The 26,588-nt window shown below is 42.1% G+C and overlaps 1 protein-coding gene across 2 annotated transcripts in view; it reads right to left on the bottom strand.

Moving 5' to 3' along the window:
• The window catches only part of asic1b (acid-sensing (proton-gated) ion channel 1b), a 500,510-nt gene that overhangs the window by 98,528 nt on the left and 375,394 nt on the right, over positions 1-26,588 (bottom strand). Inside the window, exon 1 of one of the 2 annotated variants that reach the window (XM_079579289.1) lies at positions 19,024-19,703. The exons of the other annotated variant lie outside the window; for it this stretch is intronic. Within the exon in view, the coding sequence (XP_079435415.1) occupies positions 19,024-19,635 (612 nt within the window). The 5' untranslated portion in view covers positions 19,636-19,703. Of the gene's footprint in view, positions 1-19,023; positions 19,704-26,588 lie in introns of those variants that run through there. 2 annotated transcript variants of the gene reach the window in all.

The following is a 26,588-nucleotide window of genomic DNA, read 5'->3' on the forward strand; positions in this document are numbered from 1 at the left end:
AATAACTTTCAATGTGTGTGGGAGCAGCTCTTTAGTCAAGGCTGAACACTTGTAATCCAGTTAGTTTTGCAAAAATGTTTTCAATAGGCAATGAGAACGAGTGTCAAAAGGGCTGCAATCAACATACTGGGCTCGATAAACAAACACGCAAAACAAGCGCTGAACGAAATATCGGCAAAGCATTAAAAAAGAGCAAGAATTCACAAAAATCCCAAACGCCAAAAGGATGCGAGAGCGTATGAAGCTGTTTGAAAAGTTTGAAACGGCTTCTTATATGGTGAACTCTGACATCGCTCACTTGCAACAGGCTCACTCTGCAACCCAGTTAGTCATCACATTGAACTGATGAATAATGAAAAAGCCACAAGAGTGCATTATGCAGGCGCTAATTAAAAACAGTAGTTTTTTAGGTTAATAACACCACCGCTGACATTAAGATGCCATTTCAATTATGTCCTGTTTTTTGGCCTTGTTTCCTCATTAAACTTAACGGCATATTTAACATAATCAGAGGAGCCGTAAGTCGATCACACACTCGCACTTGCGGAAGCATATACGTCTGTTTGTCTATATTGTGCATCATACCTGGGGCAGTGATGCACAATCTCTTCTCAACTCTGTTCTCAGAGTGGAAGAAGTTTGTTGCGTCCTGCGATAGCTTGAACATGCTGAATGAAGTACATGAAGCAATGTTAAAGGGACTATACAGAGTTTAAAAATGTTAAAATTATGTACTTTCCTCCCCCTACATGTTCCTCCATGTCCTACTGTAAAGAATGAGCCCAGACCGGTTCACAACAACTGCCTCTAAAATCCTACACTGTCACTCAGAAAGGAGTTAATTCGGTCCGAAGTGCCGTCATGAGCTTAATATAGAAGCTGCAGCTACGCATAAGACCTGAGGTGGCAGCAGTGAGCATAAAATGACGAACTTGCATCTAGCCCCTTTAATGTAAAGATGAGAAGCAGGGCTAGACTGGCAGAAAAAATTTGGCCCGGGACTTTTGGGTCAAGACCGGCCCTCATATTCAATGCAATAGTCAAGGTGATGGGCAAAACAATAAACCCTTGGCATGAACTAAAACTGTATAAGCTACGAATCAAGGACAATAGCTGCATGTTGTTTCTGCCGAATTCAAGCTAACCCCTCATAGCACTCAACTCTTTAATCTTGTCATTTATAACTTGATGGAACTTTTGTAAAATTGCTTAACAATCTTAAAATGTGCGTTCCATTAATGACGTTCCTCTCGCGACTGCAACATAAATAAACTTCTCAAAACCAAATGATCCCACTGTAGATTGAAGATGAAATGGTAAAACTCACCACGGAGTCAGAGAGGTGTGGAGTGAGAATATGAGTCCCAAAAAGGCCAAACATTGTAAATCCTTTCAATGGAGACTAGAAGATTTCCAAACTGGGCGCATTGGGCGCAAGACGGAGTCATCTGACAACTCCCAGCATGCACTTCTTCAACAAAATGTATACACAATAGAGGTCTGAGGTTCTGTGGGTCCTGGAGGGAGTTACAATAAACTATTTCCTCTTGTATTGGAAATGTGAGGGGCATGAGTGTTATGTCCGAGAGGCCCATTGCTCATTTTACGAGATTATCTGGGAACCATTACTCAAGAAAGCGCCACCAGAAGGGTATAACAGGCGTCACGTCCCTCTAGTGGAGGAATTGTGTCATTGCATCTATATAATGACAGAGATTCTAATGCCTTTTCCCGCTAATTGTGGGCCGACGATATTACACGATATTATCAATGATCCGCAACACAAACAATTAGACCCTTGACACACAAGATGGCGCCATATGGAACTATGCGGGAGCGTGACGTCAATGGAAAACTATCTATAGATTTCGTCATGCACAAAATGCCTTATTTTTATATGAAAACATACAAATGACAGGAAAATTGCAATACATTTTTTCCTCATATTTATATCAGTAACGTTCAGCAAAAGTTTCAAATGGATATCTCTACATTTATTTTTTTCCCCTATTCACCTGCAGTGCCTTAATAGGTTGCGTTCCCGTGACATCACAACACTTTCAACAGTTTAACATTGAGTAACTATGGCAACAGTCACAATGCTGAGTTTTCATTTTGGTTCATGGCTAATGTCTCTGCAAGTACACATAAAACAAAAACCGTCACAAAGTTAGGGTGAATGTTTGCAGACCAGAAGTGAAAGATTCAAAGGGTATGCGATACAAAAATGCTTGGGAACCACCGCTTTATTGTGCCCAGAGGGGGAAATTTGTTCACTGCATTTTAATCTATCCTTTAATGCCGCTGAGAGGATCTAGGATTGAAGCCACTTTGTTAATTCATGTCTTCATTTCGGGTTAAACTCCATCTCTGTAGTGTATTCTCCACGGAAATCAAATCCCTTCAGACCCCATATAAATCAGCTCCCGCGGCGATAAAGCCAGTGGAGAGACATCCTGCCGTCTTGTTCTCGCAGGACGACCAAAATGTCACCGTCTTCTTTCAATAAATAATTCACAGATAGACGGCTCCAGTCTGCCGGATGGCCCGGGGGTTCACTTGGTACCACACTGTGACAAGGGTGCGCAAGCTGTTCCCCCCAAACAAGACATGAAACCAAAATTGCCATTATTTTAACATTGATTTAAAGCTCAGCGCGGAGGAAAGATTGTGTCTTTAAAGAGCGGCTCCATTTCCTGGGGTTCGGTAAATGCGGGGGGGGAAATCGATGCGTGACGAAAGAGCAAAGAAAAAAGCAGATAATTAGGCTTATTCTGAAGAAACTTTGTTGCACGGTTTGGAGCTGACACCCCTCCTCTCAGGACTGGGCTGAGTTTAAATAGGCTCTTTGCTCGTGCGTTTAATCTGTCCTTCAAGACCGAGAAGCTTGTGAAAATGTGAGCGAAACGTCCTCGACTCATTCAACCCGCTTCGGTCGATAATGTTGAAAAATCTGCCGCAATGAAAAATCCCTGGACGACTGAGAGCCTGTGTTAATACCTTTCTCTGTGATTTTTACAGTTTGTCATGTCAACAGAGTCTCAGTCTGAGTCATTGTTTAAGCTGCTCAAGATGTTAGCATGCTACCAGATAGCAACTGTCAATGTCTTCAACACGATAAACACATGTGTGAACACTGAGGAAATACTACAGTAACAGCTCTGACCTCTGTCACATATTGTATCCAAGGTCTGGTTCAGGGCTTTCTCTTGGAGAGGCCGGAGCTGGGCTGTTGGAGCTAAATGCTAACCGGTAGCACGCCAACTTCTTAAAGAGGGGGTATTATGCTTTTTTCAATCACATAGCACCAGTCTATATCACACTACAATGATGACCAAACCTTCTGTTGGTCTGTAAATGCAGTAAATTAGAATAACTGCCTTGTATAAAATTGCTCTCTCAAAATGGCTGTAGTGAATGTCTTGAAATAGGCCTCTGTCTCTTTAAGAACCTCTGAGCCTTTCCGACACGCCCCCTCCACACGCTGTCTGTGGCATCAGTGGGGAGGGGGTTCTGCTGAGGAGCAGTGGTTGGTTACTCGGCTGGTGACGAAAGCTCGGAGGCGTCTCCAGGAGGTGGGGGCGTTCCTAGGAGGACTCAGGCAAACCTATCCCTAAAATGGCCGCCATCAGAGTTTTTACAGATTACTCAAAAATATGTGAATGTGCCAAGGCAACACTTCAGGCATGTTTTTAATGAGGGAATGACATAATAACATGATGTAAAGCTTGAAAAAGTCGATTTTGCACTGACTGACTGGTTTCTTCACATAAACGTGTGTCTCTGGGGCCGTGTTTTTACTCCTATCTTCTTGAGCAATGATTATGCAGTACATAATACCGAAGTAGAATTATGTACTGCAGAATTCCGCCGCCATTACAGCAAAAATTTGGTCGATCATATTGAAAAATCTGCTGCCATGAAAAATCCCTGGACCACTGAGAGCCTGTGTTTATACTCCGGGACTCCAGGCGCTACAGGAAACAAAAAAGGGACAGACGAAGAGAAGATGATGAAAGACTGTCGTGGAGCCGTTGCAGATCTACAGTCCTTGGACTCAACAAGAGGGGGGCGGGTCATCCAGGGACTGTGTGCATCACATCACTGCCTACGGGGAGGAGAATGACCTCCATGCTCTATACTAGCAAAACAAAGGAAGTTATAATTGACTTCAGGAGGGGTCTGGTGGAGAGTGTCCTCAGCGGTGCCATCACAGTGTGGAACAGCAACGCCACGCTGGCAGAGTGAAAGGCCGCCGAGAGGGTAACTGGCTCAAACCCTCTCTCGATGGGCACTATCTACACCCAGCGCTCTAGGAGAGGAGCACAGGCCATCCTCGAAGATAAGCACCGCCCGCTCACGGTCTGCTCCAGTGGTGGGACTCCGGCTACAATCTGAGGCTCCGCAGGCCCGTGAGAATCAGGGCCCACATGGAGCCGCCTCCACAAGAGCTTCTGTCCGATAGGAGGCACAGGATATTAAAGAGGGGCGGAAATTAGTGATGGGCCAGTGAAGCCTTGTAATAATAATAATAATAATGCATCGGTTTTATATAGCGCTTTTCTGGACACTCAAAGACGCTTCAGCACTGACACTTTCCTGGCAAAAAGGTCTCGTAAGGTTTGAAGCTTCTGAGACGCTTCAGTCTGTCTGAACACTGACCCCTTGAGGACAAACTTTATTATTGCAACTTCTCATTACAACTTCTTATTGCAACACAACTGAAGCACGAGCACAATTCAAACAGACGTGTGGCGTTTTCATTATTTGCAAAAACAGCCTATTGATATGGATGTTTGAAAGACCAGATCAATAACAGGACATTGAGGACAGGCCTGTCACGATAATCACTATATCGATTTATCGTTCAATAAATGACAGATAAACTATACACTTTTGGGCTCAATATTTATCGTCTGCACATTTATTAGCATTTCCCCCTATTTTTTCTTTGTGAAACCTTGATTAAAGCAAATAGAATTTCATTATATTTCATGTTTATTGCAGCTTGTGTGGTATTTAAGGATATGATGATTGAAAAGGTTTACTGTCATTTTTATGCCTGATAGTTGACACTGTCTAGTATCGTTAGAGTCAATAATATCGCGATACTTTCCTGCCTCAATAAAATATATCGAACTTCAAATTTGTTTTCTTGACAGGCCTAATTGAGGACAATAAATAAGACTTTGTAATCTGTGATTTTCTTTGTAATCTGGGTCTGTGCTCGACAAAGCTGCAGTGGGCGGGGCCAACTCAGTCACCTGCTGCTCCAAGGGAAAAGCATGTATTCTGGCTGGCCCGCAGCCTGGTGCACCACATGAACGTGATTAGATGTGAAACGGGGGAAATGCAGCACATTTATTTATCACTGATCATTTTCATCGCTATATAGAAAAGACATCCGTTGTTAAGCGCCTTGATCTGCGCAACCAAGCTGTCAAGGCAGTGAAACGCTCGAGCCAATGAGCAACTCTGAGACACTGATACACAACTCGCAGAGTGAAGCACTTTTTGGGACAATTGACAATTCACATGACCAGCTGTCACTGAAACCGGCTCTGACGCAGTGTTTCGAAGCAATCTGTTTCAGAAAGAGTGATACAAACTCTGGAGCGCTGGGTTTTTTGCTCATTACAAGTGGAAATACATCAGGCCGCACTCAAAGTGATGGATAATGGACAATTTTTTAATGCTGCACCTTAAGCCAATGCCTTTTGAGACTTCTAAGTAATGTGTTTACCTTAATAAATCCTTTCCGTAGTCCCTCCAGGGGTAATACAAGTGTTTATGGGACCCCTTTCATCTCCCTCTGGTGTCTCTGGCCAGAAACCCATGTTTGCAACTTCACTGCCACCGGAGCAACCAATACACACTAATAGAATCACGAAGAGGAAGCTAACATGCTAAACGGCAAAGCTAACTGCGGCTGTAAACAGTATTTACAGTTTGAGTGAAAAAAAATATTTCCATTGTACAATCGGATGGACAATATCCCTCTCTCCCTTTGCCTTTTCTGTCAGCGTAGCAATTAACACGTTAAAAAAGGCGCTTGCTACGACACCTGCAGTTGCACTTATGGCCTCTAGGGGCAAGAGTTACTTAGTACTGCTTTAAATAAACTTTTTTTTTAGGACATGACTTTCTGTAGAGAAACGCACAAGAATTCCAATGTCCTTGCACTGTTTAAATGGCAATAAATGATATACGATTCTATTGTAGATAAGCTTAGTCAGAGGCAGGGGCTGTAATAGCAATCCTGAAAGAAAACTGCCAAAAGAAAACATCAGAAATGTCGATGTACAGTGTAATTACATACACAGAAGAAGCAAGGACATGATTATTGTTGCTTAGGAATGACACATATTCTCCGCACAAACTTCCTTACATTGTGTCCACGGAACGGAAACACCCTGGTCCAGCAAACGTAGTCATCAAGCATCGACAACGCAACATTAAGATGTCTGTCACAGTTCAATGCAAAGTCCCAACACTTTTGCAACTTCCTTTTCTGCAGACTCGGAGGGCGGCATTGCCAATCGTTCAGAGGGTCGGCACAAAAGTCCTCATTGTTTTGATTGAGAGTTAGCAGCAATCACACTGGGTGCATTCAAATGATGCAATTCACCTTACTCCAGTGCGATTGCTTCCCCTCGTCTGAACTTCGCCCGAATTAATCAACACACTTCCCGAACTCCGCCAAGAAACGCTGAATTTTCCAACTTGACAAATACGAGCTTTTTGCAACGCCAAGGCAGGAGTCCAATCACACACTTCCCAACCGCGTAATCCGAGTGAAAACATAAGTTATACAAGAGGCTTACAGGCAAAAGAGTAAGCAGGTTTTTGGACAAATACAATTCCCCAGCCTGAACCGCAAAAGGAAACAGGGAGGGACACCTTTTGTTGTTTTTTTCTAATCAAGTAAAACATGCAATAGGGGGTTCGAGCAAAAAATCTATACAGTTGGTTGTACGAGCAGAAGGGACAACTTGGTGTCTTGATTTTCTTTGCAAACAGAGAGGCCAAACTGCAGAGGCTTAACGAATAGGAGCGACACTGACAGAGTGTTTGTCCAGTGCAGTCCAGGACAAACCATCACTGGCACAGGTCAAGACCAAGGAGGAAAGAGCTTCTCCTCTGTCCTCATGCCGGGGGGGGCTGACATTGCTGCGATGCCACGAGTGGTCAGGGGCGACTCCAGAAGATTCAATAATACATGAAAACACTGAGAACTTTACATGTTTGAACACATCTTAAAAGCCTGGCTCCAAAGACTTTTGTTTCCCATGACAACGCTGAGAAGAATATCATGGATTCTCTCTCAAATTCTCTTGGCTTTTAACACCGCGTGAGTTGGCTTTTTTATTTATTTTATTGTATTTAATTATTTGTTTTAGGACTTTTATTGATTTTAGTATCACTTTTTAGGTTCGTTTTGTCAGACACTAAGGTGAGAGATGTTAAAGATCTTTTACCTTTACACCTTCTTTTACCTAACATGTAAAGGTAGAAGATCTTTCACATCTCTAACCTTAGTGTCTGACAAAACGAAACTGAAAAGTGATACTAGAACACAAGTAGACACAATGAACGTTACGAAGTTTATTGATTTTAAATTGTTTATTCTTTTAGTCCCCTCCTGGAACCGCCCCCTTAACGTAGTGGAGGGGTTTGAGCGCCAGAATGATCCTGGGAGCTCGGTTGTCTGGAGCTTCGTGCCCCCGGTGGGGTCTTTCATGGCAAACTGGTCCCAGGTGATGGGTCAGACAAAGAGTGGTTCAGAAGCCCCTTATGAGAGACCAACCGGCCTGGTTAGAATTATTAGGGACGACTTCCGTGGAGTCATAGGGGGCTGGTGCAATGTGATTTGGGCAGATCCAACAGCTGCCCCCATGACCCGGAAACGGAGAAGTGGAAGAAAATGGATGGATGGATATTCTTTTAGTGATGGCTTTTATTTTATTGACTGGCGGAGCTACATTGAGATGTTTTTGTGTACTGCTTCCTAATGTTCATTTCTTTGTTTGTGCAGCACTTTGGAACTGTCATGGTGTTTAAATGTGCTATATAAATGAAGTGGATTGGATCGAGTATTTAATGTTAATGGGGAGGATAGAGCAATGGCAGCCTATGGATGGGAGAAACACCTGAAAAGGTTTAGCGCTAGGGCTGAACGATATGGACAAAATTTCATATCTCGATATTCATGCCAGATATCTCGATGTTGATACGATATAACTATGGGTTAGGGGAAAATCACAAAAGAGTGCAGTTATATTGATCAAAATCTGTATCGTTTCTATCTTGTTTTTTCCATTTTAATATTTCGAATGTTCCTATCTTGATATCAATACGATAACGATATATCTTCTCTAGTTACCGCCCCCTTTGGGAGAAAACAGCAGCTCTCATCCATTGAAATGAATGGGCAGAGATCGCATGAGAACTTCTAATATACATGTGAAAAAACATTTTATTTGTTTTATTAATTTATCTGATGTGAAAAGGAAGCCATGGTGGAAGAGATTTGTTGCTTCGGATAATTCACAGAGTAGAAACCCACTATGATCATGATTTGTCAATGACATTTGCTTGTGTAACCTTTTCTCTGGTTGCTTTATAATGTCTTTACAGCTTCAGCCTTTAGTCTATCCCTTTTATATTGCTATTAAATTAAAATCATACAGCCTCCGATGCGATCCGTTTTGTAGCTTTTGAGAGCAAATGGTACATGGTTCATTCGGCAGCTAATCTACAAGCTACTAATGCTAAAGTTAATGTGCGTTTTAAAACACAGCGAATCATTAATTAGGCCTAACGCTGAGCACATTTAATACGTTTGAATATCTATAGCAGAAGTACGAAGCTAACTCATGCCCCCGGAGGCCATGACACCTGCTACTCCAGGTGTCGTAGCATGTTACGTTTTTTTACTCATTAATTGTCTGTGAGAGTAAATACTACGCTGACAGAAAAGACAAAAGGAGAGAGGGCTAATGTACATCCTATTAAAGAATCATTTTTTTTGCTCAAACTTGGCTGTAAATACTGTTTAAGTGGTGCTAGCCCGCAGTTAGCTTTGCACGTTTGCCTGTTAGCTTCTTCTTCGTGATTCCATTTGTGTGTATTGCGCCTCAGGGTCGGAGCAGGAAAAGTTGCAAATCTGTCTTTTTTGGCCAAAAACACCAGGCGGAGATGAAAGACCCCCAATCATCCCATTAACACTTGTATTACCCCCAGAGGGACTACGAAAAGGATTTATTAAGGCAAACAAGTTACTTACGCTGCTTTTAAAAAAAAGTAGATACAAAAATCTTACAATCATCTTCTGACATTTTCCTGTGGTTCTAATCTTAACTTGGAATACTTTATTCCCAGAATGAGAAATGATCTCTGTTCCTACATACACACTAATGTCATTTTGAACTCTAGTTTCACCGAAAGGGGGGCGTGGCTCAGTGAAAGTTCCCGGATGTTGCTCCCATCTATAAATATTAAGGCGAGACACTGCAGGTGAATAGGGGAAAAAAATAAATGTAGAGATATCAATTTCAAACTTTTGCTGAACATCACAGATTTAAATATGAGAAAAAAATGTATTGCATTTTTTCTGTCATTTTATGTTTACACAAAAAAATAAGGCATTTTGAGCATTAAAATTGCCAAAATTGCCTATATTTTGGGCAACGAAATCAAAATAATGAATTGACCCAGATTAAATTTTATGTTTTTAATTGACATATTAGTAACTAAGATTTTTTTAGAGGGGATTTGGGATATATTATTTAGTTTTTCAATAAACTAATCACCAGTGAAAAAATCTGTAAAAACTCAAATTTCGCCTGTTTTTTTGGTTTCAAAGCTGAATAAATCAGGCTAGGAATTAGATATTAAAAAATCCCTCTGAAAAAAACCTTCAAAATATTATTAAGTCCAAGACTGTAAAGTTTGGAGTCTGTGGGAGCTTCTATAAGGGCTCAGGCTCTGCCCGAGTGCGGCTTCTCTCATTCAGAGAAAAACAGCCCTGAAGTTTTGTAGCGAGTGCGCATGCTCGGCCCGTTCTTCGACTCTTCCGCACCAGCGTCTCGTAGGAGGTAAAAAAAAACATATTTGGGTGAAAGCGTCATCATGGGGACCCTTAGCAGGACACGTGGATGTAAAATCTGTCAATATTTATGAATGAAAACCCGCGGGAAAGACGGACTTTCTACGCGGCGCAGCAGCTACTTCCTGGTTGCCCCCACCTCGCAGACAAAACATCATAAAATAAACATCATGCGGGTGAGTTTCGTCATTTTTATATCTGACATGAAAACTAAGATGTAAAGGGAGCAGTGTTAATTTCGTTGACAAAAATATTTAGTCTTAATTTTAGTCAAAGTGTTATTTTTGACGACTAAAATTGGACTAAAACTAAATTAAAAGTTTTTCATGAGACTAAAACTATGACTAAAATGTCCAGATATTTTAGTCGACTAAAATAAGACTAAATAAAAATGAAAAGGAGAGACTAAAATCATCCAAACTTCTATTGACCGTCTGAAAGAGCCTCATATCATGTAAATTCACTGCCAAAGGATCAGCTCTGAGCTTTGTTCATGTGGAGCAGCTCCATGAAGCAGAGGAACAAGATTAAATATGATTATAATGAATATTATCAATGCAAAGTCGACTAAATTCGTCTTAAATTTAGTCGACTAAATTTACTTGCAATTTTAGTCGACTAAAACTAGACTAAAATTAAAGATATTTTTTTGACTAAAACAAGACTAAAATTGAATTACATTTTCGTCAAAAGACTAAGAATAAAACTAAATTAAAATATGTTGTCAAAATTAACACTGAAAGGGAGGAAAATAGATAAAAATCTCCACTTCGACCACTGCGTGAAAAATCAATGCTTCCACCTGCCGTGTCTCGCCTCAAGTCTATGGTCAAGGCAGTTGCTCCATTTTGCCTCCAGATGTGTTGGTTTGTGAATGAGAATAATACAGGACAAAACATGGAAATGACATGTTTGAAACTGTATTAACCCACCACATCGCCTGCTTTCCTATCACATTTTCCACATCCCTCCACTCTAATGCTGCACATGTTGTTTACCGCTGATGCAGATGGCGACAGATCGACCAATGACTGGACGGAGTGACAGAAATGCACCGACACTCAGGAGGTCTTTGAACCGTGTTGTCGCGTCCTAAAAGCTTGTGTTTGTCACACCTCTCCTCCGCTCGGCACCGTGACTGATCGCATCGCTCTGAGTCGCGCCAACAAGTGGTTCAGCTCGCCCAGAGGCCAGGCAGGCAGGCCATCATCGATTATCAATGCCCTGGCACCAATCCCCCAACTCTCAGCCAACTGCAGATCTGTTAGACGGGGTGTCAAACTGTTGCTTGGTCACTCTTCAGAAATAAGAAATAGAGTTTGATGACGGTGAAGAAAACCTTATGGAGGAAAGTAATAAGGTGACTCAATGTATTTGTAAGAATTTGAATAGTCATAACTAGGAAATCACATTTTGGGTCAAACTAAAATATTTTGTCATAATCTTGTTGAAAGTGATATTTTTGCGAACTAAATTAACCTCGAAGGATCGCAAACACTTCGACGTAGAAACCACAGCAACACCGGTGGAATAAAGTGATGACAAAGCAACAGAAATGCAACAAAACAAGCGACAAAAACGCAACCAAAAAGCACAAAACAAAACGACGAGAAACTGACGGCAACGCAATGAAAACATCTTCAATCAGTTTTGTAGGTCTTAGCTTTCAAATGAGATGTTAGACTGACCTATAAGTATATAAGTATAAGTAGGAATAGGCCGTCGTTTCGCCATGCTGAGATAATAATGTTTTTGCCTGAGCTGAGATGCAAAAAGACCAAAGATGTTTTGCCTCCAAGCCTCCAAGCTCTTCCATGTTTCCCCTAATCAAATACGGTTATATATTATGTGAGTAGTTACACGATCCAAGTCTAGTAACACAAAATTAAACATGACGATTTTCTATGCGGACAAAAGGGGGACTATATTGTATTTTAATATGGAAAACGTGGAAGAGCTTGGTCGCTTCTAACTTCACCCACGTTTGGCCACTGATAAAGCTTTTCCACCAAGGTGCTGGTTCAGAGCTGGTGCTGGTGCCGGGTTGGTTATGTACTGACTTGGTTTTCCACCAAAATGAGAGCTGTGCCTATTGCCATAGCAACGCTATAAGTCAACTGTCACAGAAAACATGGATCATACAGACGGCATCTCGTCATAGAAGGGGGCGTGGCTTCGCCGAGGGGGAAAACAATCTTTAGAGAAACACAATTTTCCACTCTTTGTAGCCACTTTCTGGTGGAATATGAGCTTATTTATCGCACATAAATAAAGTCAAGTGTAAATCGGGCCCATATGGATATTTTCTCACAGCAGATTCACAGCAGAAGTGAAAAAACGGCAGTCGTAACTAGCGCAAGCTAATCATTAGCATTTGCCAGATGCTAACATGAAGCATCAAGTTAGCATTCTCCGTTATTTTTGTATTCATGGGCTGTTGAAGCACTTTGCTCCTCTCAATGTCTTTGTATCTTTATTTAGTAGAAAACTATGTTCATAATTCAGCGTTTGTTAAAGTAGTTTTTTAATAATTAAAGAAAGTTTCGACTTTTCTCCAAAGTGTTTTCCCCCTTAACTGTTTTCAAACATGACCATATATGGGCGATTCCAGAGACGCCGTCTGTATCTTTTGCTCCTGGGGTGTTTAAAATGCACTGTGATATGATTATTGATTTTAAAATATATAAATTGCAAATAAAAATTGCCATATTGTTGAAATGGCAACATGGAACTAGATGTTTTTCCTAATATCATACAGATAACAGTGACTGCATCGGAGGCTGTATGATTTTAATTTAATAGCAATATAAAAGGGATAGACTAAAGGCAGAGAGGACCCATCTTCAGATCTAAAGTTAGGTCTTGAGTGACCAGATATTCCAGTTCACACCAGACATTCCCAGTTTTAAACTCTTGGACCCGTATCCCTGTGGATCTCTCCAAAATGATTGCTATGTCCCAGGTTTGCACATGCAGGCTCTGTCCCGATGTTCAGTGTGATCCCCAAAGCAACACACTTTGCTTGGAAATCAATGTCTTTGGTCGATTACAAAGAATAAACCAATAGAAAAACGTGTCTATCATCTAAATGTTGATGTGTACAGGTGAGAAATTCCAAACTTTACCAAATCAATGGCACAAACAAGGTCTCAATTTTCGCCTTTATAAAAGCAAAAAAGATCTAAATGATGACTCAGTGTAAGTGAGAGATATTTTTTCGTTATCTTAAACCCCTCTTCCTCTGCTATCGACTTTGAAATTGTACAAGAAAGTGCTCCCAGTTTGTGGCAGAGTGTTTTGCGGCGCTTTCAAATAAAACGATTTTGGGATTTAACAGGGAAGAATGATGGCAGCTATCAAGGCCAAGCAGCTGAATTTTGAGACGCTGTTCTCGCGCATGGTTGTCTCACCGACTGATAATAACCTCCGCTTCCTGTTAGGTCCCGCTGAAAATTAAAGGTTCCCAAGCTTTCGCGGACCGAAGCGAAAACCTCTTAACTCAAAGTGAATTTGGGTAATGAGGTGAGAGAGGCGTCTTACATTGTTCTGAGTGCAATCAATGCGGCCGACTGTACTGTGCCAATGCTCCGTCCCAGCGCCACGCAGAGATGTAAGGGCTTTCTAAGTGAAGCAAAAGGAGGAAGTGCCAGGTTGTGGACGAAGCTAGCAAACACTTCGATTAGAGGCGGATGGAGGAAGGAGAAGGGACAAACAGGGAGGGAATCTGGTATAAGCGTTTGATTGTTGTCATCAGCATTCTGAGGGTTTAACACAAAACACAGGTTCCTCAAACACTTTCAGTATTGCTGTACGATGAATACATTTGCATTGCCATATTTGTACTGCATTAGCAAGACAATTCCGATGCAGCGTTGTGAAGATCAAGCGATTTTAGGAGAGTAACATGTTTCCATTCTCTTGGGGTGTTTGGGTGAAACTGACAGTAAAGCAAACTGAACTGATCTGAAGTCCCATTTGTGACTAAACATTTTCTCATTGTGCACAAATTGACTCAGTTATGAACACACTGGACGCAAACATTTAGGTAAATGTAGTAAAAAGAATGATATGCTGATTAGTTTTCTTATTGTTGAAGAAAGTTCTCGTGAAAACTTCCTAGGGCGTTCTTTGTCTAAGTCCTAGTTACTCAAGTATGCTCAAAGCAGATGGCTCTCTTAAAGAAAAAAAAAAGTTTGAAGACCACTGAAGTAGGTCAACAGATTCTGTGCGAGTACTGTTGAGAGTCAATAATAGATGTGCAAGCAGACGCTATTTTTGTAAGACCGGCAACAAACAAATATTACTGAAACTTGTAGGTAAATAAGTAGAGGTGGGCCGAGAGACAAATCTCACGAGACGAAACACGAGATTGAGTCCACGAGATGAGACGAGATTTTGACATAATTTGCAATAATAAATAATCTTCTGTTCTTATGTTTCCTTTGTACGGAGCAATTGTATTGTACTGTTTGAAACAACAAACAACAAGCTAAAATGGGACGGGAATTGAAGATTCTACCAAAATCATGCAGGCTATTTGTGTGCATAGTTTAAAGCTGTCTTAAGCGATGTCTCTTTGAAATGTTTTCGTCAGTAGGTGGAGTAGTGAACTCTGCTCTGCTCCACCCCCTCCCCTCACCTGGCTTTCCCCCGTCGCCCACGCCCCTCACCCCCCTATACACTGTTTAGACCACACGGTGCTCTGATTGCATTCAATGAGCTACGGAAATCTCAATAATCTTGTGTGAAACACACATTCATCCACATGAATAAGAAATGTTGAAAGTAAATATTTAGAGATTTACAATTATTTGCTAAACTGCAACTTTTATGAAAGTCTGTCACTTTTTTCTGTCACATAATTCAGGACTAAGGGTTAGTTGGTAAATGAAAGAGGAAGTAACGAGGTGCGGGCGTACATCTGCAGCGGCTCCAGTCTGCAGGTTTAAATACTGATGCGTGGTCCCCAGTACCTGAACATGAAAACTTATCAAAGTTATAGCTCTTTTTAAAGTGCCAATCAATATATTAAGTACAGGACACACTGTTAAAGAACTATTGACTAAATATTCTCTTAAGCCCTCTAAGCAGTCTACAGGAAGTAGGTCTATCTAAATTGCCTATTATAAAAAAAAAATATATATATATATTATATACATTACGAGATAACTTTACACTGTGACAAGAAATTTCGTGAGATCTTGTGGCACGAGATCTCGGCCCATCCCTATAAATAAGTATATTTGATCAACAACGTCATCTCCAGCCACAAGGTAAATGTACAGTACGGCTGGGGGACAATACACTTTTGTCGTAATACAATACATATCACGATATAGTATATATAGCCCAATACGATGCATATTACAATATATTCTAAAGTAATAAGTGTTATGATTGCAATACTTTACCCTGAATGGATTTGAACAGGTATTTGACCATGTAGTGACCCAGCTTCTGCATGAGTGGTCAGCCTGGAGCCTGTACTTTCCATCACGGTGGTCTCTCTAGGACGATCCAGGATCAATTGTTTGGTTGGTTTTCTGGTGAGAGGGTCCGTCAGCAGTGAAAACCTTCTGAACAATTGATCCTGGAGCGTCCTATAGAGACCACTGTGATGGAAAGTAAAGGCGCCATGCGGACCACTCATAGCCACTGGGTCACTGCAAGGTCAAAAACGCACAAATATCAACTTTTTAATCATATAAAAAGTTGCATAATGCACCTTTAAAGAAATCTGCACCAAAACAGCTATTTACACTTCTATCTTTAGGTCAAAACAGTTTATCAAGAAATACGACTGAGGTTAAACTGACCAAACTATTCACAACAGAAATCTTAAGGACTATTGGAGACTTTAGCACAGGGAGGATTTCATGCAAACTTCATGGAGAAAGACCCTGAAATTGGGGCTCCTTCTCGCTATCAGGCAGGAGAGCAAACCATACGTTTCCCGAATGTGGCACGTCAGCATTATCGCGCAAAAAGTCACGATTGCTGATCTCAAAATCCCCGTTCTTTATTGCAGTGTGAAATCTGGCTCCAATGATGTGACAAGTGCATTAAGTGCCTGCAGAGTTATGACGCTGATGTATTTGGTGGTGGAGATAGGGGAGGCAGCGTGCTCTAAAATGCTCCACTAAGCAACAGCGTGAGGAGAGGGCCTATTGTGCACAGCCAGTGACTTCACAGCAAATTAATTACAGAGCAGGTTAATATCTATGTGCGGCTTATATAAAATGCACTGACAGGCAATTATTAACTCTTCACCTTGTGGCCGGGCCTGTTTAACTGGACCCTGATAAGTTAGCTGCTGGAAATCTGTGGAGGGAGAAGTCCAGAATGTAAAGCTGCCCGTAATGCCTATATACTATGTGCACAATTCGCAATTATGAGTTTAGGTTTGGCAAGTTCACAGCAGTGTCTTTCTCTTTGAAAGTAAAAGCAAACAGAGCCACAATATTTCGCATTAACATTTTCAGAGAAGACCTAACGGCTCAACTAATACAAGAATCACAGATCTTTCATAAAATGGCTGTATAGGTCTATGCAACAGGGTCAGTAGGTTTTACACATGAAATATGTACCTCACACACCATTGGTATAATTTCAGTTTTGATTTGGTCACAATTATGCTGCCTATAGCGTAGTATATATTCATTTTCCTCTACATTTTGGCCCATCCTTCATTTATCACTGGAACAACCTGTTACCAGATTGATCTATAGGTTCAGGGTCAGATGTGACTGGAAGATTAGTCTATATTATTGAGCATGTTTCAGGTTGGAGCCCTCGGAGAAAAGATGCAAACTCTGCAAAGAAAGAACGATATCAAGCTATCAAAGTAAAGCTTCACTGTTAAGGGAGTAGTTTACTGTTTTTCCATACTGAGATAGATACAGACGGCATCTCGTCATAGAAGGGGGCGTGGCTTTCGCCGAGGGGGAAAAAAAAATCTTTAGCGAAACACAATTTTCCACTGTTTTTAACCATTTTCTGGTGGAATATCAACTTATTTATCACTTATAAATAAAGTCAAGTGTAAATCGGGCCCATATGGATATTTTCTCACAGCAGATTGTTCAGTGGAAGTGAAAAAACGGCAGTTGTAGCTCGCGCTAGCTAACCGTTAGCATTAGCCCGATTCTAACATGTAGCATCAAGTTAGCATTCGCTGCTATTTATGTATTTATGGGCTGTTGAACCACTTTGCTCCTCCCCATGTCTTAGTATCTTTTATTAGTAGAAAACTATATTCATAATTCAGCATTTGTTAAAGTACTTTTTGAGTAATTAGAGAAAGTTTAGATTTTTCTCCAAATTGTTTTCCCCCTTACCTGTTTTTAAACATGACCATATATGGGCGATTCCAGAGCTGCCGTCTGTATCTATATGTTCTTGCCTGTGCTTAGACGAGTTGATGCGTACCTGTCTGGTCTTTGTGTGTGCCCTCAGTCACGCAAAACGACCAAAGATGTTGTTAGCATTTGGCCTCTCCCAATGTATTCCTATAGCTCCAAACGGGGGTGAAGTTGGAAGCTACCACGCTCCTCCAAGATCACGCGCAAAGACCAGACAGGTACGTATCAACTCGTCTAAACTCAGGTAAGAACATATCTCAGTATGGAAAAATGGTGAACTGTTCCTTTAAGCCTCACATCGTGGACCTAACGGTAAATCTATAGCTATTTGAAGGGCATTGAGGTAGAAAGCAAACATACAAACTACTTTTTCATAGCCTAGGATGCAGTCATACATGTATAGGCTTCTTCCTTTGGTGCCTTAAAGTGATAGTCTGTAAGATTGCAGAGTGAGGAGAGAGTGATAGCGACAGGTATAATTCACAGGGAAGCTCGTCTCATTGGTCAACGTGACAGCCCGGGGATTCTGAACATTACTTACTTTGATAGATTCAATTTGTAAAACATTTCAACTTACAGAACATCACTTTAAGGGGAGACACTGCAGGTGAATAGGGAAACAATGTATATTTACAGATATCAATTTGACACTTTTCCTGTCGATCACTGGCTAGAAAAAAATACATTGCAAGTTTTCTGTCATTTTATCTTTTCATATAAGAACAAGGTGTTTTATGCCGAAAAATGCCCCAAATTTCCCATCTTTTCGGCGACGAAATCTGAATAATGGATAGAGCTACATTCAAATTTATGGTTTCATTTTATTGATTAATGTTTTACCAAGACTTTCAGAGGGGATTTGGGATTTCTTTTTTAGTTGAGCTGTTTTTTAGTGGAAAAATTTGTAAAAATTAATTTTCGCCTTATTTTTTGACATTCAAAACTCAATAAATGGGGCTCAGGGATTAAATAATAAAAAATGCCTCTGAAAAAATCTTCCAAATATTGTTCAGTCCAAGGCTGGAAAATGTGAAGTGTTTAGGTCCGACTGACGTGGACATAGTGTCGCCACAATGACAGAAAAATGTGTTTTGAGAAAAAGGGCCCTGAAATTGCATTCTCCCATGTAAGTCTATGGGGGAACATTGAATCAGCGCAATATTTAAACATGTTGTTGTGAAGATTAGGCATATTTTCTGTTTCCGGGCGAAAGCTTGTATGTTCAGAGACCAATTTGGCCCCAAACCTGAACACTGAAAAAATTTAGTTTTGCCTGTAGTGTCTCCCCTTAAGTCTTAAGGAAAAGACCACCTGCAGCAGACCCTTTGTTTTTGATTGTCATAAGATCTTAATGTGATTTGCATAATGTTCAAACACTGACAAACAAACCAAAAGTAGGGCTTTCAAAATTGGACAGACGCTTTGTTGACACTGCATTGGAACAAGTGATCAACCCACACAATCTACAGGCGCCCAGAGCGATAATGGAAACCGGAGCAGAAAGAAAAAACAAAACAAAACAAAAAACAATTCAAGTTCGCGGACTGGACTCACTGTGCTGAAATTGCGTGGGCCGCACAGCTCGCCCTGGAAGCGGCACGAGAGCAGCATCTCCTCCAGCTGGTGGCCCAGTCTGTCCAGCAGCTGCCGCATGGAGGGCTGCGACTCGCGCGGCGGGGGCAAGAAGTGGTTAAAGTCCAGGATCCGGGACAACGGGGACCACGGGGGGTCGCTCCCGGCTCTCCCGTCCCCCGCGCTCAACGCCGCGAGCGCCTCCCGGGCCGTGGGCGACACCTGCCAATTCCTGCCCAGGAGCCCCAGCCACCTCCCCGCGCTGAAGATGTCCGTCTTCTTCATGCGCCGCGGCAGCAGCAGGTTCTGGTTGCAGATGGTGACCGCCGGGAACACGAGCCTCTTGGCGTAAACCATGTGCGCCTTGGTGTAGACGGGCGACGAGAGCAGGTAGCGCACGCGGTTCGAGGACCAGGTGAAGAGCAGGACCAGCGCCGCGAGGAACGCCAGCAGCCACGCGACTCTCCGCGGGTACGAGCCGCTCAGGAAGATGTGTCTTAATCCATGCAAGGTGGTGTGTTTCAGAAAGAGCTTCCCGGCTTCTGTGAGGGATCCCGGTCTCTGCTTGGGTCCAGAGGAGTCGCACTGGCACATTTTGGAAAGACGCGTGCGGTCCACATCGGCGCCCGGTGCGTTCACAGCGGCCGATATCCTGAAAGTGGCTTTGCGCTTTTGCCACAGACTTTACAGAGAGAGCGGAGGGAAAGGAAGAAGAGGAGGAGGAGGAGGAGGAGGAGGAGGAGGAGAGAGAGTGTGTGGCGCGCGCTCTGCTCCGCTCTGCCGTGCGCTCCGAGGCACCGAGGTGGCAGCTTGTGGCGCTGATGGAGGATGGAGGGGGAGATTTTTCGGCCAATCACGCACACGCGGCTTGTCCGAGGGGTCCGCGAAGCTATTTAGAATAATTTAGTGCGCAACTGTGCAGCAACAGGAGCCGTGGCAATTACTTAATCAAAATTAGAAGCAGCCAGACTCTGAAAAAAAAGAAAAAGCAAAGCCCCCGGAGACAAAAAGACGTTTAAATCACAGCGCGACCTCGCTAATTGTACATTCCTCTGTCAGCTGTCGATTCAAAACACGTCGACACAAACTTCTGAACAAGCAGCGAAAGCCATCAAACCTACATGAATAAGCGTATTATTCTCACTTATCCGCGTCCTATTTCTTGGACAATTACGCGCGTAACCGTCGGAAATGAAAGGCAAACCCCTGCTGTGATTCATTAGCTTCAAAACAGGAGATTTTAAGCTTAGTTTACACCAATGAACGTGTTGGAAAATCAAAGCAAGGATGGTGCAGATGGTTTAAGAGAGACTTTTAAGTTGCCTTGAACTTTACCTGCTGTACCTTCTGTTGATGTTTTAACAAAATGTACATTGTGTACTGTGGGGGGCGAACCAAAACAAACAAGAAAAAAGGAACATAACAAAGCTGTGGTTCAGGGTTTATATAAGCAGAGGCAATGCGCTTTAGTGCTACCTGTGCCCAAACACGTGGAGGGCACGAGCGCAGGAGAAAAATCTCGCATTTCACTTCATTTCACTTCACAAACATCTCATTAAACAGAGGAAAGGGAGTTAGACAAAATCGGCCACTCTTGAGCAAAAAGCCAAGACTGCAATTTGTTTTAGACCTTGGTGTTGTCGATGAACTTACAGGTGAAACTCATTCTAAAGTTCATTTATTTCTGTTATTCAACTTAAAATGTGAAACTAATATGATATAGACTCCATCCATCCATCCATCCATCATTGGGCAGCACGGTAGCGCAGCGGTTAGCGCCTCCGCTTCACAGCTAGAAAGTCCTGAGTTCAATTCCCACCAGGACGGGGCCTTTCTGTGTGGAGTTTGCATGTTCTCCCCGTGTCTCTGTAAGTTTCCTCTGGGTAGTCCGGTTTCCCCTACCACTAAAAACATGTACAATAGGTGAATCCTCCAGCCAGGTGATTCTGACCATCAGCCTGGCTCCACATCATGGAGATGGGTCCCCGGGCGCAGCACGGCTCCTTACGGGTTGCCCCAGTGGCATTGAAGGATGGGTTAAATGCAGAGGACAAATTTCCCTACGGGGACAATAAAGTATATACAAACAAACAAACATCCATCCATTTTCTTCCGCTTTATCCGGGGGCGGGTCTCAGCAGAGATGCCCAAACTTCCCGATCCACACACACCTCCTTCAGCTGTTCTGGGGGGACCCCGAGGCGACACCAGGCCAGCTCGGAGACATAGTCCCACCAGCGTGCCCTGGGCCCTTGTCCCACTAGATCATGACATGCAAAGTGAGATATGTCAAGCCTTTGATATAATCGTGGTGATTAAAGGAACAGGCCACCATTTTTCCATACTGAGATATGTTCTCAGTATGCATCAACTCGTCTAAGGCTAAGCTCAGATAAGAACATATCTCAGTATGGGAAAACGGTGGCCTGTTCCTTTAAAGTCCTTTTTAAAAACATTCTAATGTTATGAGATTTTTAATCTGGGGTTTTTACAAGCTGAGCCATAATCATCAAAATGAAAACAAATAAAGGCTATACATATCGCACTGTGCATGTAACGAGTCCATCATATATTAGTTTCCCAGTTTAAGTTGAATAACAGAAATGAATGCACTTTTTGACGATTTTCTAATTTCCCGAGTTTCACCACGTATGCCGTAAAACTTTTGAGCAAGGTCGTAATTTTCCAATAACTTCTGATTGAATGAACCAATTCCAATGCCTTCCAGTCGTGGACTTTAAAAACATGCTTTATGACTTCAGCTGGTGGAAAATACGCAGGATTTCTCAAACACGAATCAAACAAATACCAAGTTCAAGGAGGAATCAACGCAACATGTTTCCAAGCTAAAAAAAAAAGTGTAAAACTTTAATTGCTTGCAACTTTCTAACGGACCACGGCGAAAGCTAATTCAGAAACCAACCAATTGACCACCAGCCTCCCATGATGTAATTTAAAAAACATGACACTCAATTGCTCAAAGACAGTGTGCACACCCTCAACTCCCTTTCCCCCTCTAAAGTTCCTCAACGCCGTCCATTGAATGAAATTGCTGCTAACCATTTGTGTTCCTTTTCAAGTTTCTCACGCACACGCCCTGAGGTACATTATATATACGAGGACTGCAATCCCATGGTGCTCTGTTGCATTCTCTCCCCCCGAAATTGAAAACTGTGAGACTGAAGTAATGCCAAAGGGCCCGGGTGCCTTTCATCCTTGTTGAATGTTAAACGAAGACAGTTTGTGTTTGGTGCTTAACATTTGGAAGCAAACAGGGTGACATTCCCCCCAAAAAACATTCAATCTCTGAGGGAAAACACAGAAGGTCAACAAGTCCGCTACTGGTAAATGAATGCAAATCAAGAGCCATCTCCCCGAGTCCTGTTCAGATGATGCTTCAGCTTAACCTTTGGTTCACTTGATATTGAGGAGGACTACCTACGTGCTACATGCGGTTCACAAATGAGAACATCGGCAATTCTCCAGCTGCCAACTACGTGACAGTGAAGTGAGGAGCTTGTTAGCTTGTTCTCTGCATGTGTGGGCTGGTTTCCTCACCCCGCTCTGGTTTCTGTCATTGTCATCACTCTTACAGTATAAACAGGCACAGATGGCTACGTCCTGTGAGTCGCCAAACTTTTCTTTCCTGTGACTTACAGTTTACATCAGGCCTAAAAATCCAGCCCGACCTGGCCCCGGCTCGATCATATTCTGTCGAACCATTACCCGAACTGAGCCCGCACACTTTTTACACCTACAGTGTGGTTGACGTACATGAAGCACTTGTGTTTTCACCGGACCAGCGCCGTGAAGAACACAGCGCCTTCCCCTTCAGTCCCGTCCTCCGGCTAGTGGAGAGCAGCTGAATAAAAGTCCGCCTCCAGCCTCAGTAAGTGCAGATGAAATGTAACTGGACAAGGTGGTTCTTGTGAACTTTTGGTGATATAATGCAATGGTCGCTTGTAGCACAGTTTCATGACTATAGATACAGACGGCATCTCTGGAATCGCCCATATATGGTCATTTTTGAAAACAGTTAAGGGGGAAAGAATTTTGAAAAAATCTAAACTTTGTCTAATTATTCAAAAACGACTGTAACAAATGCTGAAATATGAATATAGTTTTCTACTAAATAAAGAAACAAAGACATGGGGAGGAGCAAAGTGGTTCAACAGCCCATAAATTCATGAATAACGGAGAATGCTAACTTCATGCTACATGTTAGCATCGGGCTAATGCTAACGGTTAGCTAGCGCTTGCTACAACTGCCGCTTTTTTTTTGTGATAAATAAGTCCATAATCCACCAGAAAATGGCTAAAAAGAGGGAAAATTGTGTTTCTCTAAAGATTCTATTTTCCCCCTCGGCAAAGCCACGCCTCCTTCTATGACGAGATGCCGTCTGTATCTATGACGACGCTGGGTGTCGCCATTACCCTCCATTGCTGTCGTACTTCTATACAGGAGCGGCAAAACGAGCTAGTTTTCCATAAGCAAGCATTGCACTTTAGACACGTTAAAAACAACTTTAAAGGGGCTAGATGCCAGTTGGCCATGTTATACTCACTACTGCCACCTCAGGCCATACGTGTAACTGCACCTTCTATATTAAGCTCGTGTGTGACGCCAATTCAGACCCGAAGTAACAACTTTTTGAGTGACAGTGCAGGATTTTAGAGGCAGTTGTGGTGAATAGGGCTCATTCTACACCTTAGAACATTGCTCTAACATGTAGGGGGAGGAAAACGTATTATTTAAAACATTTTAAACTCCGTATAGCCCTTTAAAGCCCGGTGCCTAATTTTCCTAAACTTTCTACAGCTAGATATTCCTCCTGTGACATCGCTGGGGGGGACCAGGCAAGTAACATTTTCTAAATCTCATTTACTAACAAGGGCTGGACTTTGATTGACAGGCCGTTAGCATTAAAGCTAATGGTGCGGGCGCGGTTACGACCAAACTACGTGACCCGCGAGGGCCGAGTCTCCAGTGAAGATCCCGCCCTTATGCCCTTGTCACGTCAGAGCTGGGGAGGAGGAGTCTGTAAATCCACCATGATTTCCCCCTTGAACGCAGATGTTATGGCAAACGGGGAGGAGTGAAGAGGAGCTGTCTATTAATTCTACAGTCTATGACATAATGTTGTGCTGTTTGGCTCGGTTTGTTAATTAATGAGTCCATTAATTCGTTGTTTGTGCCATTCTGTGTGTTCACTTTGGGGACGGTAAAATCACCCACGCTTCTCCTGTGCGTCCAAAATCGGGCTTAAAAATCAAACATGTTTGATTTCCTCCGACTGAGGTTTTGTCTCATCTTTCTGCCGCTCACATTACCCCCCCACACAGAACCCCCCACACTATGAGACCCGACTCTGTGCGGCTAGGCAAGACTCGGGAAGACTCACCGGGACTGTAAATTATAGTCAAATCTGGCAAAGCAATTGTTTAGCGTGTGCTGAGCTGTAAACACTGTCCTGTGAGAAAGACAATATGTGGCTCTGGGCTCCCCATGCGGCAGGAACGTGACCTGTCCAGAACACCAGCACGACCGCCTTGGCTCTGCCTGATCCTGTCTGATGCAAGGCAAATGCCACAAAGAAAGTTCTTGCACCGTGTCGGACAACCTTCTAGCTGGTCGGTCACAGTTCTACCGACTCAGATACTGTGACTCAAGATCCTCGCGGAAGATTTTCTCCACCAACAGTTCATGACAGATTGGCAGAGATAAATTAACATCTTAACCTTTTAGAGAACAGCAAGAAGAAAAATGTATCAAAGAAATAAAGTTACTCTGTTGATAAAAGAGAAAAGCAGAAGTTTATTAATGGCGCTTTTAATTAGTGCCTGTGTACTTTTAATCTGCAATTGTCTGGAACTATATTAATGTTCTCTATTCTGTGTGTTTACGTCAGGTCCGTTCGGTTTATTAACCATTTGCAAAATAAAAAACACATAGGAAAAAAGTGTGCGATGAACTCAAAGTCCATTGTCAATGTACAAAGGACATTACATAATAAAAACAAAACACGAGCAAACAAATGGCACATAGAATCCTTAGAGGTAAAATACTGTGCTATAAAAAGTCAATAAGAAAAAAGTGCTTTGTTTAAAGTCATCACAGTTTGTGGAAAGAAACTGTTAGAATGGTGATCAGTAAAACATTTGAGAGTGCGACATCTTTTCCCTGAAGGTCGCTCCATAGTACAAATTACTGCTGCAAGCATCTATCACCAGGTCAACAAAATGCTTTTCATGTTTTTGATTTAACTGTTAAGACTTTATTACACAGTACTGTCTTAGCATATATTTTACTCTATCTCAAAGTAACTATGAGTTGACTTTCTTCAGAATGAAACTAAAGGATATAATCAGACACCATGTGTGACAGTAACATGACGTTAAACAGAGTGTGTTCTTAATTTCCAATAAGACACTAAGGCCTCAGTGAACTTCAGTCTGACCGACAGGTGAAGAAGCTGGAACATTTTTGAAGCAAATAATGAAATTCAAGTTATTATTAACAATTGCTATGCTGAAAATTTTTTTATAATAAAAATGATGAAACTGTAAAAAATAATACAAATAATCTAGAATCGTATATCTGATGTAGGTCATGTTCCTCTGAGTCATGATGGACACAGCAGACGTGGACAGGACTGTGGTATCCACAGTTTTAATTTGGAGAAAGTGACCTGATCCTGAAGTGCAGTCTGCTGTAACATGGACCTGTCCACATCAGTCATGGTCCACCCTGACTCAGAGGAACTGGGACACACACGACCCCGTAACAACTACACATGCATTTTTCTTCTAAAGATAATACCAGAGTTGTTTTTGTTCCACTCGCTATTATATTATTAACAAACCTATAAACATGACCATTTAAATGTTGTTTGCTGATAAGGTCCCATAAAGTTATGTCTAATGCAAAACTTGCATGACTTCCGTCTCCACCAGTCGGCCTGTGACAGATGAGCAGTATGTCCCAGACCGACTGACTAAATGAGGCCTCAGGCTCATTGCTCATTTATATGCTCCAACACAATGTCATGTTACTGTCACTCATGGTGTCTGATTGTCTATCCTTAAGATTCATTCTGAAGAGTCAACTCACATTTACTCTGAGAAGAGTGGGACCACGAACAGTCTGAACAGAGTAAAATTTACACCAGAACATTTATTAGTTAAGTGTGGCTAACACTTAATCACTACTTAACAACAAATAACTCATTATGAGTTAGTAGTAGTTATAAAGTGTTAGTCACTCTTAACTAATGCATTTTTCTTGATGAATGAAGTTTTACTTCATCATTTATTAAGGCTAAATAAGGTGTAGTTTTTATAAAGTGTTACCGTTAAAGTTACTATCACTACTGCCACCACAGGTCATACGTGTAACTGCAGCTTCTATATGAAGCTCGTGCATGACGGCAATTCGGACCCGAATTAACAACTTTCTGAGTGACAGTGCAGGGTTTTAGAGGCAGTTGTGGTGAATAGATCTGGGCTCATTCTATACATTAGGACATGGCTGGAACATGTAGGGAGAG

Source organism: Gobius niger (assembly GCF_951799975.1).
Source record: "Gobius niger genome assembly, chromosome: 20".
NCBI classification, from domain to species: Eukaryota; Metazoa; Chordata; class Actinopteri; order Gobiiformes; family Gobiidae; genus Gobius; species Gobius niger.